General features: G+C 34.9%; 1 protein-coding gene across 50 annotated transcripts in view; it reads left to right on the top strand.

Moving 5' to 3' along the window:
• CLASP2 (cytoplasmic linker associated protein 2) overlaps positions 1-14,709 on the top strand; it is a 149,307-nt gene that overhangs the window by 78,959 nt on the left and 55,639 nt on the right. For 16 of the 50 annotated variants that reach the window (XM_080673653.1, XM_080673641.1, XM_080673636.1 and 13 more), the window contains 7 exons: positions 1,393-1,416; positions 3,119-3,136; positions 5,170-5,271; positions 5,425-5,451; positions 8,649-8,675; positions 11,393-11,563; positions 12,216-12,323. In XM_080673653.1, coding sequence (XP_080529779.1) covers positions 1,393-1,416; positions 3,119-3,136; positions 5,170-5,271; positions 5,425-5,451; positions 8,649-8,675; positions 11,393-11,563; positions 12,216-12,323 — 477 coding nt within the window. The remainder of the gene's footprint in view (positions 1-1,392; positions 1,417-3,118; positions 3,137-5,169; positions 5,272-5,424; positions 5,452-8,648; positions 8,676-11,392; positions 11,564-12,215; positions 12,324-14,709) is intronic. The other 34 variants (XM_080673649.1, XM_080673647.1, XM_080673639.1 and 31 more) reach the window with 7 other exon arrangements.

Raw genomic sequence — 14,709 nt, 5'->3', positions numbered from 1 at the left:
ACGAAGTTAAAAATGCAAGGATGAGAAGAAATAATTTATGACCAAAATTTCATGAAAGGCCTGAGGAATGGGAGTATAGAGCATAGCTGGGAAGTTCACCTTGGATGTGAAAGGGGCACCAGTTTCACTGATGTAGAAGGGAAGGAAATGAAGGAGGTAGATTCAGATGTATTTGGAGGTTGGGGAGTGGACATTGAGAAAACTGTCATCCGGGAGGTTGTTGTGATGACGCCTGGGGAGTCAGAGGTCAGGATCATGTGCTAATAAAAAGCAGGGTGTCCGAGAAGTGGCTTGAGTTTTGGAATAGCCATTGAGGGGGCACAAGTAGTGGGCATTCTTCTGCCCCTCCTCAGCCACCCATATTTGGGCCTTGATAGAAGGATTCACAGGACTCAGAGGCAGTTGTATTCATAGCTGAGGTTTATTACAGTGAAAGGACATGTACCAGGATCAGCAAGGGGAAAAGACTCATCAGCTAGCCTTTCAAAGTTCTCCTTCCCAGAGGTGAAGATGAGGGCTGCACATAAAGTGCTCCCTCCTCCAGCAGTGAGAAGCAGGAACATATTCCCAGTATTTCTGCCCAGGGAAGCTGGCTTAAGACCTCAGTATTCCTCCCTCCACCCCTCATCTTGCACACAGAATAACCTTTCATTGGTATAGGGTGCATCCAAAACAAAGTTCCCAAAGGCCTGTCCCATAAGATCCTTAAGATCAACTCAAACTCGATATGTCAATACTTTCCTGCACAGACACAAAGCCTGATAATTATCCCAGTTTTTGTTGTGCCGGTCTGCATGATTTCATGGTTTTGTAATTTTCTCTATTGGGCACCTCAAGTAGTGGAGTAGAAACATTGAGTAGATTTATCCAGACTTAAGGTTTTATAGGGCCTGAGAGTTCTAAGAAAGGATGGGGTGGGGAAACAACAGGGCACTAGATAAGATAATGATGAGAGAGCCAAAAAGTAGAATTTTGGGTTTCCTGTAGGCTACAGAGGAAAAGAATAAGCAAGGCAAGGTGTGACTCTGGTTAGGAGAAACTCAACAGACAAGAGCCGAGGGTTTGCCTGATGATGGCAAGGGTCCAAGATTAGGACATGGGCTTCGCTAACTTCTCTCTCTAGGCTGGTGAAAATCAGACTCATAGGTTTTGTTGTTGTTGTTGTTATTGTCTCTATCTACTAAGAACCTCACCTTATTTAATGTTTTAGTTGAAAACAAGCTTCATATGTATGTCTATACTATGAATTCTGTCTTCTTTTTTTTAATTTCTTTATTGATTAAGGTGTTACAGAATTCTGTCTTCTTAAAAATAATGTTTTCTGGGTCTTATATAATCATTTTTCTTATATACTAAGTTTTCCTCTGTTCTTTACCTGCTTTTTCATCATAGAGGATACTTCTGACAAGATGGATGGTAAGAACTCCCTGATTCTATTACTAAAGATTTTTATGGTTCTTGGATTCTATTTAATATCTTTGTTTATTTTCTTCATTTCTGAAAATAGACTGCTTATTTAGCAGCACCCTTTATGTGAAAATGCCTATACGACGCTGTGATTTTATTTTAGGTTAGGCATATCCACTTGCTAGTCTACCCAAATACTAGATTACTGCTTGTTGTAAGTTAAATCAGTTATCTTAAATGTTTTTACCTGAGCTCTTAGTAATAACCTTTATTTCTTGAGTGTTTCTCTAATATAACAGACTTAGAAGAATAGAAAGGAATCTCATAAGTTATTGGATTCAATTCTTTATTTTACTAACTCTGATACAGAGAGACAAATGACATGTTTTTCAGATTCATTTGGTTATTTATGAATATAAAATGCAAGTTACAGATGCTATATTTGTAAGAGTGACTTTTAAACTAACATTTAATCAAAACTTGACTTACTTTAAGCTTTGCCTTTTTCATTTCATTATTCAAATGATTTTTTGTTACTTGATTCAATATGGTATTTTTTTATCTGGGGGGCATTTTTTTGTCTATTAATAGACAGTATTTTGTCCATACTTTCCCTTCACTGCATTAGGTACCTTCATGTTATCTAGGAATTTGAGTTTTATAAAAGAGCTTGTAAGAAGATATTGAATCTGTAAGTCACAGTATGAGATCTAGGAAAAATGGAGAACTGTATTTTTTCTGTCAATTTTTACATAATCTCTGAAATTGATATATCTTTCATTCTGAAGAAATGGAACATTGGGCACATGAGTGTTACTTATATTAGTCTCTATGTTTCTCTAATGTTTAATATATTTCATTAATTTTTAAAATTTTTTGAATGAAATGAAAGTCCATCAAACTCTTGATATGACTTTTATCACTAAGATTATGGATCCTTTAAAAACAAATCATTCTTACTTTTCAGATCAAAATATTTTCCTGTTTGGGTCAGAAACATCAGCCTGTTTGACACTTGTTATGTGATGTGTTACTCTCACTGATGCTCGATCTTATATTTTTAAAAATATCTATATACACACAGAGAGACATCTGTTATTGCCCTTTAGTAGTATTGAGCTATGATATTTGTGTTTGGTCATTTTTGCTCATTTTCATTGACATCTTAGGGAGCAAACATAAATGTTGAGTAAATAGCTGATGGATTGATAGGTCTTTATAATGCTTTGGTGACAATACTGAGTTAATGATGCCTAGGTTGTGGATTTGGTTCCTATGTTTGTCAGTTAGCTTTTCTAGTTCTCTTGTGGACTAACTTTGAAAATGCACCAAAAATACTCTTACTCTGGAAAAATCTATAAAAATCTTAATTTCAAAGGGAAATAATGACAGTTGCATCTTTCTTGAGTGATTAATTTTTCTGATTTTCTTCATTTCAAATTTTGAGTATGAAATACAGGAGAAAAAAGTTTACGTTATGGAATTTTGCCATTTTTAGTTGTCTAGTTTTAACCTTTTTTGTGCTGTGAGTCATTAGGTTACCTCAATTTTTGTTCTTTGTCAAAATGAACCTTAACTAAAGACTATTAAGAGTAGGAAGTTTTGTTTTTACCCTTTCATTTTAGTTTTGGGTGGGAGTCACAAAGTAGGTCTTAACAATTAGCATTGGCAGAATTTGTTGAAATGTTATTGTTTTATTTCTCTTATTTAGGAACAGCATCTGAAGATGGTAAGAATTATACATTTTGCTAGTAACGCAAATACCTCTATATTAATATTTTCATCAATAGGAATTAAATATTAAAAACTAAAATAGGCTAATTTCTTTGCAAATCTATATTATTTGCCAGCTGTGGTAGCTTCTACATTTTATGTTTGGTTTGTGTTAGTTATGTATGTGGATTATTTTTTTTTAATTCTTCATTCTGGAGTTTTGCTTTGTATCTTCAATCATTTCATGCTGGAAAAACATAATTGCTTAACATGTTTAATAATACCTAGTATAAAGTTAGCACACAGTTCCATTTGTTTCCATAGTGACAGTAATGCTTTTCTTTTGTTTTTGTGTTTATGGTTTTTTAATGTATGCCAACTCACTTATACTTTGGGGAAGCATGTGCCATTGCTTTATTGGAGTTTAAATATCATCAGCTTTTAAATGTGTTTAGTCAGCTTTTAAATGTATCTTTGTTTTTGAATTAGTTACTAGGGAATTACATATGTGATTTGAATTTGAGAGTACAAAACACTTGCTAGATATAATATTTATTTTACTGAGCCCGCTTAAAAATTAATATTTCTTGCTTTTTAATTTGTAGAGAAGGGAAAAATTCAATTTTTATATTTTCCTACATGAAGTCTGTCTTATTAAATATCTGATTGGATACACATTTTCTTTTTCCTAAGTCTGACATGGATGTGACACTTTCTTGTGATACAAAACCAAATAGATTTAACTTGTTCTTTTTCTCATATTTACTCTGATATATTTGAAATCTTTTCATATTTTATGTTTTAAGTTGGAATTCTTTATGAAAATGGTTTCTGGCACTGTGTTATTGTAATTTAGAATGTAGTACCAATACTTAACTTATCCTAATTTCTTTGTTATATTGGATAAATTATCTATTTCAAAAATAATAATTATATCTTTCTGTTTTATTTCTTAGTCAGGAGAACATTGTATCCAACTCTAAACAGACTCTAAAAGGGTGAAAGGCCTAACTATGGGCTTTTTTATGGAACCTTGAAGAAGTTGATAGAGTGCAGGACTCTACCAACTATACTTCTGGTTTTGCTTTTGTTTTATTCCCAATTCTTATTCTCTTATCTTAATTTTGTAATTTCTCCTTAGTATTCCGGTTATTTTTCGTGGCTGATGTATTCATATCAGGCTAGGCAGTATATTGTGATTGCCCTACAAATTGTACCTTTTAATAAAAAAGATTCTGAGCCCTTCTTTGTGATTGGTATTGGCTCTGCTTTGATAGTGGTTGAAACTATATCTTAAGAAGACCAAAGTACCTGCTTTAATAAGCGTTATCTCTTTTGATTTAAGAGCTCCAGAGATAGATGTTTGTGGCTTGGTTTTGTGGAGGGGATGAGTCTCGTAGAGGAGAATGGAGTACAGCTGAGAGGTAGAGAAAGAAATGTGTTGAGAAAGTTGCCAACTTTTGTGTGATAGTTACTTCTCAAATCATTTTATAAATGAAATTGGTTGCTTGGGGGAAGACAATGGTAAACACATCCATATCCATCTGTAGTAATCTGATGTTTAGCACAGGATAACAGGATTAAATATTTTACCTAGTAAGATGTTCTTGCAAATCCCTTTAGAAGAAGTATATTTTCAGTTAAATGAATTGTTTGGGTTGTTGTTCCTTTATTTAATATGCTCTGGATTTGAGAATAAATGTCATAGATACTGAAATTTTAGAGTTGGAATTACCAAATAGAATGTCTATGGTAACTTTCTTAGTTATAATTCTACTGGACTAATCAAACTAAGAATAGAAATCTTTTAGTTTGACTTTACTCTTATCCTTGGTGGAAATTTAGCTTATGGTGGAACACATAAAAAACAGTATATATTTTTAAAATTTTAAGAGAATTATAACCTATAAGTGATGACTATATTATTACAGAATTTAAGAATACTTGGAAACCACACTCAGTTAGAAATTTTTAATGAGATTCCCCCCTCGTTACTAAATATTATTATACAGAACTGCCTTTATTTATGTAAAACATTTTATTCCTTAGGTCGGGTGAGAGCAAAGCTTTCAGCACCACTTGCTGGCATAGGAAATGCCAAGACAGATTCCAGAGGAAGAAGTCGAACAAAAATGGTGTCTCAGTCACAGCGTACGTATTGCCTATCAGTTCTCCTATATTTGTAATACGTTATGATAAGTGTGTTGCTTATATATTACTGTATTAGGAGATTGACCAGTGGATAAAGACAAAGCTAATTTTAAAAAGACAAGCCACATACTGAGTTCTTGTTCTATACTTTAGGTTCATCATCACCTGACAAAAATGAAGGTATTTTTTTTTTTCAATGTTTTGGGTCAGTTGTTGTGCATGTTTTGGAATTTTTTTGAGTGGGTGTTGTCTTGTCTTTGGTGTGTTATTAGGGCTGCATCATTAATATCTGCCACTTAGAAAGAATAACTTCATCTGCTGTATAAACTTTTGCATGGAGATATTTTAAGTAGCACAGATCTCTTAGTATTAAGGTTTTGACAGTTTACTCAGAAACTTGCAAATGGAAAATTGTGCTTTTTAGAGGCAAAATAATTGCCATGTATTAACATCTAATCTGGTTGCATCTAGCTAATGCTATTCAAGGACAGATACATGGTATCTTCATATTTGCCCCAAAATCTATTAGAATATAGTTAGCATTTTTGGCAGCTATAAACTGATTCATAGTGAGGAAACAACTTAAAATGACCAGTTCTGTTACATTTCTTATTAAATTTAATATTTATATTTTTGCTATTTTATTGGAAGCTGAGCTTCTGTATAAGGCCAGTTGTTAAAAAGCACAATTTTGAGGCCTTAGGTTAAATGAATGATCCATTTCTACATGTTCCAGAACAGTAACACATACACTTATGGCATTATTAATTTAAAGCAGCTTGTTCCCATTCCTTCTTTACCAAAAGATTTTCATTAGCACTTATCTCTAAAAATAGAAATTTTTTTCTAGGGAAGTCATTCTGGGGTTATTATACATACAGGCTATTTTGGAAAGGAATAGATTTAACTATCTTCCATGTTGCTTAGGTGATTTATCAAGAAAAAGAAGCCCTATTTTGTCTCCTTTTTAACCCGATTCCTGAATCTTGGAATCAAAAGATAGCTGGGCTTGGAGAAGGCCAGGGTGGTGAATATATAATTCTACCTAGCAGATTCTTCTCCCCTCCTCTTTCCAAAGCCAAAAAATCCAGGCAGAGTAACAGTGGGAGCACTCAACAAGAGTCCTAAAAATAGGCAGAAATGCTCAGTAAAATTACAAATTTTACAAATAGAAAAAATGGCAAATGCCTTCTGGGTAAGGGCTCTTCTCCCAACCAATTAGGAATGGATAATATCACAGTCTTCCCTGATCTTGTGTGTTTTTAGAATACTTTTTTAAAGTAACTTAATCTTTAGCAATGTGTCATAGTAGTTTAGAGTCTTTGATATTTCAAATGTCTGCCCAGACCAGCATCAGCATCACTGGGAACTTGTTAGGAATGCACAATCTCATGCCATATTCAATTCAATCTATAATAAGATCACCAAATAATTTGTATTACAAAAAAGTTGGAGAATTATTGATTTAAATCACAGAGCCCTAGCCAATTTGGCTTAGTGGAGCATTGGCCTGCGGAGTGAAAGGTCCCAGGTTTGATTCCAGTCAAGGGCACATGCCTGGGTTGCGGGCTTGATTCCCAGTAGGGGGGAAGTGCTAGAGGCAGCCAGTCAATGATTCTCTCTCATCATTGATGTTTCTATCTCTCTCCCCCTCTCCCTTCCTCTCTGAAATCAATAAAAATATATTGGGGGGAAAAATCACAGACTCCAGCGCCATACTGCCCAGATTTGAATCATGGCCCTCCAGGTTTTTTTAAGTTGTATTTACATATACTCATCTGTAAAGTGAAGAGCATATTCTCATAGGATTGTCGTGAGGATTAAATGATGTGAAGTACATTTAATACACTTAAGTGCCTGGGCCCAGAGTAAGTACTATATATTTCAGCTAATAAAATTTGTTATTCAAAACCTAATGTCAACTTAACTTTATATTCCTGTTGTGTACTTCTATACTGTGTTATTCTGTGGCCTTCAGGAAACAAAGAAATAAATAATGATGAAGTTTGAAAATGTGAAGTTTAAAGACTGAACTCACAGTAGAGATTCAAAGTGCTTAGTGTATGGATTTTTAATACATTACTTAAGGACCTCACTTTTAGGTGTATTTAACAACTTCAGTAGAATATAGCATAATTTTTTTATATTGATTTTTTTTTTTTAACTTTAAAACCCTAATCCACAATACTTCAAAATCTTTCCTAAAGAGTGAGAACAGCCCTAACCGGTTTGGCTCAGTGGAAAGTCAGCCTGCGGACTGAAAGGTCCCAGGTTTGATTCTGGTCAAGGGCATATACCTTGGTTGCAGGCACATCTCCAGTAGCTGGTGTGCAGGAAGCAGCTGATTGATGTTTCTAATGCTCTATCCTTTCCTCTTCCTCTCTGTAAAAAATCAATAAAATATGTTTTAAAAAAAGGAAAAAGAAAAGAGTGAGAACGTAATGATAGGGTTTTAGACCTAAGTAGGATTTTAAAACTAGAAGACATTTTTACTATACTTAGATTTAAATCATGTTGGAGAGGTTTTTGCTTGCTTTTTTATTTGAATGACTATATGTTCCATTCCACATCCTCTTGAAAAAAGATATTGTGGCCCTATAGAATTTGATGCAAGTTTCCTTATAATATGTTTACAGAATTATTGCTGTGATACCCATCTCACTTTGTTGTAGAGTAATTCATTAGGGTTTGCATGGTATTTCCATATTTTTATGTCATCATTTAGAAAAAAACTCTTGGATCAAAGCAGGTGTGTTCTGATGGTTAACCAAAATAAATAAAAGCAGACCAAGTTTGAGACTTTCAGATTTATATTTATGTACGGATTGTGTCTTTTTGTTTTTGTTGTTGGTAGTGACTGGTTGTGTACAAATGATTGTACAGCCTGTCAGAAACTTTGTCTCCCTGCCCCAACCCACTCTCTGCCATTTGTGTTATTCTGTGTGTCTTAAGAAAGATAAAATGTGTAGCTTTTTCATGTAATTTTTCTTCAGCTATAAGATGTTGTAGTTCTTCTTTGCCTATAGTTTAAAATTAAATGTTTAAGTAATAAAAACTTAAACATTTAATTATTTAGATTTTAGGCCATCAGAAGAAAAGCTGAAGAATTTACATTTATTTTTGCAACTTCATTTCATCTGCTTTGTACATGAGTGTCTTATTTCAGCTTACCAACTGCAAAAACTACTAAATGTACCTGCTTTTGTTACAGACATCTATGGTTTTGGGATTTTTGGGTTTTTTTTGCTTTACAGTTTTTTATTTTCTAAGAACTGACTAAAGCTTTCTTATTTCCATCTGCCATCCACTTTAAATCTGCTCTTCCCCTCAACATGGATTATAACCCTTACCCTAATTCTGCCTTTACACTTGTTCAGGATCACAATCTGCTAATACCATTGGTGGTAAGAATCTGTAGACTCTATGTGTCCATCTATTGTATGATCACCTACTTTCATTATCAAGAATGGGTTCTATTCAGCAGAAATTCATAACATAATAGCCCATCACTTTGGAGCTATATTGCCCATTATGATTTTTCCTTGGCCTGTCTTTTATTACCAAAACCCTGGATTTTAAAAATTATCCAAGTTGACCCCACAGGTATAAACATGCAAAGGAGATTTAGTAATGCTTTGAAAATATCTCATAACAATATAATATGGTAGTTTGAATACTTTAGGCAGCACAAGAGAAATTAGGCATCCATTTTTAATTTTGACAAATTAGAGTATTTTTTAGTAGTGTGATACTTCCTAAGTACATCATGCCCCTTTTCATCACTCTGTGGTTTTCTTAGAAATAATTAGCCTTGGTAGTTCTTGCTGGGGAAAGAACCTTGATATTTTCTTCTAAGTATAAGTAATTCCAAATGAGTCATAGGCACTGCAGTTATCACTGTTGTAATATTTGGATAAATTCAATATATCTAGAATAGGTGGAGTGGTTACTCTCCTTCTATACTGTATGTTTGCTGTCTGCTGAATAGACCCACACTTCAAGGAATTCTCTAGTCTCCTACAAATACCTCTGCCCCTAAACTTATACTAGTTTTAACTGAATACCATATTGTACATGTTCAGTTCATTATTTCCACTTTTTATATTGTTGCAAGTGTTCCCATAAAATATTCCATCAGCTTATGTTGCATTGTGAGTTTGTGGCATGTTGGGTGTTTGGATGTTTTGGTGTGTATGTTTAGTTTAGACACTGCATGGAGAAATAGGTGCCTTGTGAGTATCTCTAAGGTTATAACTTAAAGAAACCTGATTTAAAGATTCTTCACCTGAAACATCATGAAATAATTCATACGAGCCACATTTTAAAGTAGACTTGAATAATTTCCCTACAATAGTTTAGAATTTCTTCTACTCAAATAGTTAAGTCATTAGTTTCATTAGAAACACTGCTTTGTTTTACAGTATTGCTATAACCAGTGGAAGTTATATTTCATATAGTGTGCTGGTGAAGTTTAGGAATTAAGCATATGTTTATACTGTATTCAGTAATCCAAGCCAAGAAAGCTATAGCAAGGGTCACAGATCAGCAGCCCATGGACCACATCCCGCCTGTCTTCATTCATGTATTATTTGGTCTACTACACAACATAATAAAAATCAGGAAATTTTAAAGCTTCATTTTTTTTTTAAATTCCCAAACCTGGCCAGTATCACCTCAAGACAGCTGGCTGGAACTAAAAAGTCACCACTCCCTGCCTTACACTCAGCACTGTGCCCTCATTGACATCCCTTCTTATCTCATTGGCATTTGAGTCTTTAATCTCTGCTCTGTGGAAATGAAATGTGATTGGGTAAGATTGCACAAGGTGAGCAGTGACTGCCCTGTTGGTTAGGAGAAGTAATGCCAACAAAGGGGAAATGTTGCTTTCATGAAGATTTATTTGTGTGCAGGTTTAACTTTTCTATATTACTACCTACCATTCAGAATCTAAAGTCAGATTATATCTTGCAGTTATCTAGTCAATGCAGACATAAAATGTTTTCACAAGGAGCTCATCCCCTGAAAAGTTAACCCAGGCAATTCTAGTTTTAAAACATGTTTCTTAAGGTTTTTTTTAAATCCTTGCCTTAATCTCTGAGATTTTATTTACCTCCTCTATTTCCCCGACCACATATCCTGTTCCTTTCAAGACTGAGTATCACCAGGTTGGAAAGGGTCTGACTTCTTTGACATTTGCCTTTTAGTCCTATTCTACCCTCAGTACTTCTACATCTCAGACTGTGGCCACACAAGATCCCTTTGCTATTTAAAGGCAAATAGCAAGTTTCTTTTCAGCTGGCCAATTTTGTAAACATTTAAAATTTAATTTTGTAAAAATTTTAAAAATAACTTTGTTATACCCATTCAGAGGCATTCTCAGCAGGACAACTTAACATGAAGCAAGTTTTTATTATATTTTCAACAAAAACAATAGCAGTGACAGATTATTAATTTTTTTCTTTTTAATATATGGCTTTAGCCATATAAAATGTATTGCCTGAAAGTTCTTTCTTTGGAAATCTTTTATACTACTTGTGTTCTGAAAATCATAATAGTGTTGTCCTTATCAAACATAGATGGTATCTTGTACCTCCCAAAATTTTAAGTATATTTCACATGATTTACCATTCAGTTTAAGTATTTGTAGTATACGCTGAGTGGCCAGATTATTATGATCTCTGAATGCATAATAATCTGGCCACTCAGTGTATATCCTATATAATAAAAGGCTAATATGCAAATTGTCCCCTCAACCAGGAGTTCGACCAGCAGGCAAGCCGGCCAACAGCCCATGTCCCCTTCCCCTGGCCAGGCTGGCTGGACCCCACCGATGCACGAATTCATGCACTGGGCCTCTAATATACACAAACACACACACACACACACACACACACACTGAGTGGCCAGATTATTATGCGTTCAGAGATCATAGTAATCTGGCCACTCAGTATATGTTTTTTCCCATAGGTTATGGGTATGTATAAATCTTTTTCATTCCATTTTCTTTGCACTTAGTTACAATACTAGCACAGTGTTCTCAGATGTATTTCTTAAATTTTTATTCTTTCAGCAAATTATCTTGGAATTCACATCTTAACATTTGTATGTGTGTTTGGTTCAGCTGGCAGCCGGTCTGGATCTCCAGGAAGAGTTCTGACCACAACAGCTCTCTCCACTGTGAGCTCTGGTGTTCAAAGAGTCCTGGTCAATTCAGCCTCAGCACAGAAGAGAAGCAAGATACCACGGAGCCAGGGCTGTAGCAGAGAGGCTAGTCCTTCTAGGCTCTCAGTGGGTAAGATTTTCTACATGAGACTTGGGACCTTTTATTTCTTTTGTGTTTCAGGTTTTGGTAGCATTGAAGACTGATTAGGCACTTATAAATTAGAGGAAAACAACTTAAAATCCAAGGCAAATTGAAATATAGGTTATAAATTGAATTAGATAGTTTATCTTAAAAGTATAAGATAGCCAAAACCGGTTTGGCTCAGTTGATAGAGCGTCGGCCTGCGGACTGAAGGGTCCCGGGTTCGATTCCGGTCAAGGGCATGTAACTTGGTTGCGGGCACATCCCCAGTAGGAGGTGTGCAGGAGGCAGCTGATCGATGTTTCTCTCTCATCGATGTTTCTGACTATCTATCCTTCTTCCTTCCTCTCTGTAAAAAATCATTAAAATATATTAAAAAAAAAGTATAAGATAAATTCATGTAATTACTAAACTATTATTTTACCCTTCTAATCTAAAACAAATTAGAGGACTGTATTCAAGAAATTTAACCATATTTCTGGTAATGCTTCGTTTTTAGGAAGAGTTAACTTCTTTCCAACCTTAGAAAACTTAAGTTATTGATCAGTTTTCAAGAAAGAAAAATAAAACCAAAATATCCAAAATAAAAATTCTATCTTCTGTTTTCTCCCTTTTAAATGCTGCTGATGCTCTGGACCAGCCCGAAGCAGTCGTATTCCTCGACCAAGTGTCAGTCAAGGGTGCAGCCGAGAGGCCAGTCGGGAGAGCAGCCGGGACACAAGTCCTGTCCGTTCTTTTCAGCCCCTCGGTAAGTATTTGGGCAGGTGTGAGGTTCACTGCTTTCCCCTTGTTGTTTTCACCAGGTGATAACCGCAGCATATGCTGGGTTTAGCTTTCTATATCGAACGTATCTTCAACTCTATCTCTTTTCTGCTTCTTTGAGGAAAGAGACAGAAGGAAATTTTATATTTGGGACATTCCTTTGATGTTTGTTTACCTTAAATGATCAAGTTAGACATTGTATAAACAAATTGTCTTTATAATCCAGTAAATATCACACAGATTTAAACTACAGAATATTGAATTCAGTATTTTTCTTAACAAGTAAACCCATAAAATTTAAATATAACATATAGATATTTACTCTCAACTGAAATATGAATTGTTTGAGTACTTTTGTCCTATTCAGCAGAAATATTAACATTTCTACTTAGACATTTGACTTCAGTTATTGGAAAGAGTGCTGCAGAATAATATATGAACTACTTATTAAAATGGGCAGGATTAACATTTTTATAGTATTTTCCAGTTTGTCATTTCCTGTATATTATATGGCTCATGTCATGTCATTGCTGTAGAACCTATCTGTCCCTCATTATAGAGATTGTATTATAATCTTGTTTATAAGACCATATAACATTATATTTACCTCAGTTATAAAAATGTTAAATGCTTTTTTTAAGCCTTTAATATTTTAGAATAATGGAAAGGTAGAATATTTTTCACTGAAACTTTAGGATTTCTGCATGGTCCTCTAACATTTTTAACTAGTACTTTGTTTATATGCACATACATGTAGCCATTTCAGATTTTTCTTTTAATTTTATAAAGTTTAGGTAACTAATACTTGGAGAGTTGCTCTTCAGACTTTGTGACACTTACGTAGGACATAGGTCTTACTGTCTATTGGAATTATTTCCTTTGACAGACATGTTAGTATAGAATTTCTAGAGATTAATTTATTGTTCTCTGGGTCATTTGGCTCAAATATATCACTAGATTGTCCTTTACTGACTTAGAAAACCCCATTGAGCTGGGGACACAGACAGGGATATCCTTAATCTTTGTTGTGTAGCCAAGTGTCCCAGGTACCAAAGAGTCCCTTTCTGTATATTGCCAGAGATCTTTTTAATTCATATACAATAGTTTTAGTCTGTGGAGTATCTGTGTGTGTGCACATATGTACACACATACATTAAGAGGTAAAATAAATTATACATTTGTATAAAATAAGCATGCCACCTTCAAGAATTGAAGGAAATAGAGTGGGTATAGGGTTAAGAGCATATATTCTAGGGCCAGATGGCCTAAGTTCTTACCCAGCTCTGTAACTTTTCTATACCTGGGTGTCCTCATCTGTAAAACTAGAATAATTAGTAGCGTGTACTCAGGATTGTTTATAAAATGCTGTAAATGAGAGAATGTATGAAAAACCCTCAGAGCAGTACCTGCCACCACTGTTGCTGCTCCTGCACCTCTTTCCCTGAGGCTCTAATTGCTCACCTAGAAATAGTTCTGTTAGGCTCTAGGATCTTAGATTTTTTTAATGGTCTAACACCTGCATTTGTATAATGATAATACTACAGAATTATTAGGAAACACAAGATAAGAAGAAAAATGTGTGTCTATACTTTTAAAATCTGTATAATAGAGAGTAAAGGAAATTTACAACCAACAATTAATTAATTAATTAAAAAAAAAAACATTGTTGCCCCGCCCTTGTATGAACTATGGTTAGAGCATTGGCCCATACACCAAAGGGTAGTGGGTTCAATTCCTGGGCAAGGACATGTATTTAGGTTGCAGGTTCACAGATGGGTTGCATGTAGGAGGCAACCAATTGATGTGTCTCTCACATCAGTGTTCCACTCTCCCTGCCTTTCCCTCCTTTCTTCCCTCCCTCCTTTTTCGTTCCCTCCCTCCATACTGTCCTCTCTCCCTCCCTTCTACTCTCTCTAAAAGTCAATGGAAAAAATATCCTCAGGTGAGGATTAACACAATAAATAAATAACTAAAATAAAATAAGCATTGTTAATGTCTGTTTTTAAGAGATATGTTGTCTAGCCATTAATTTTCTAGATTCATCTCAAAGCTTCCATTTGACAATTTAAGTCACTTAAATTTTATTAAAGGAAGCAGTTTTCCTGATTCTAATGAAATATCCTATTTCAGTTAAGGATATTAAGTCTACTAATTATGTACTATAGTTTTAGAAGAACTTACTTTTATAGCCCTTTTATTTACATACTAGAGGCCCGATGCACGAAATTCATGCAAGAGTAGGTCTTCCTTCCCCCAGCTGCTAGCACCGGCTTCCCTCTGGCACCCGGGACCTGGGCTTTCCTCCAGCCACCAGCAGGCACCCGGGACCCGGGCTTCCCTCGCAGCCCCAGCTTCGTCTGGAAGGTCATCCA

The sequence above is a fragment of the Plecotus auritus genome (genome assembly GCF_963455305.1).
Source record: "Plecotus auritus genome assembly, chromosome: 6".
NCBI lineage: Eukaryota > Metazoa > Chordata > Mammalia > Chiroptera > Vespertilionidae > Plecotus > Plecotus auritus.
This window is presented reverse-complemented; position numbering and strand designations above follow the sequence as displayed.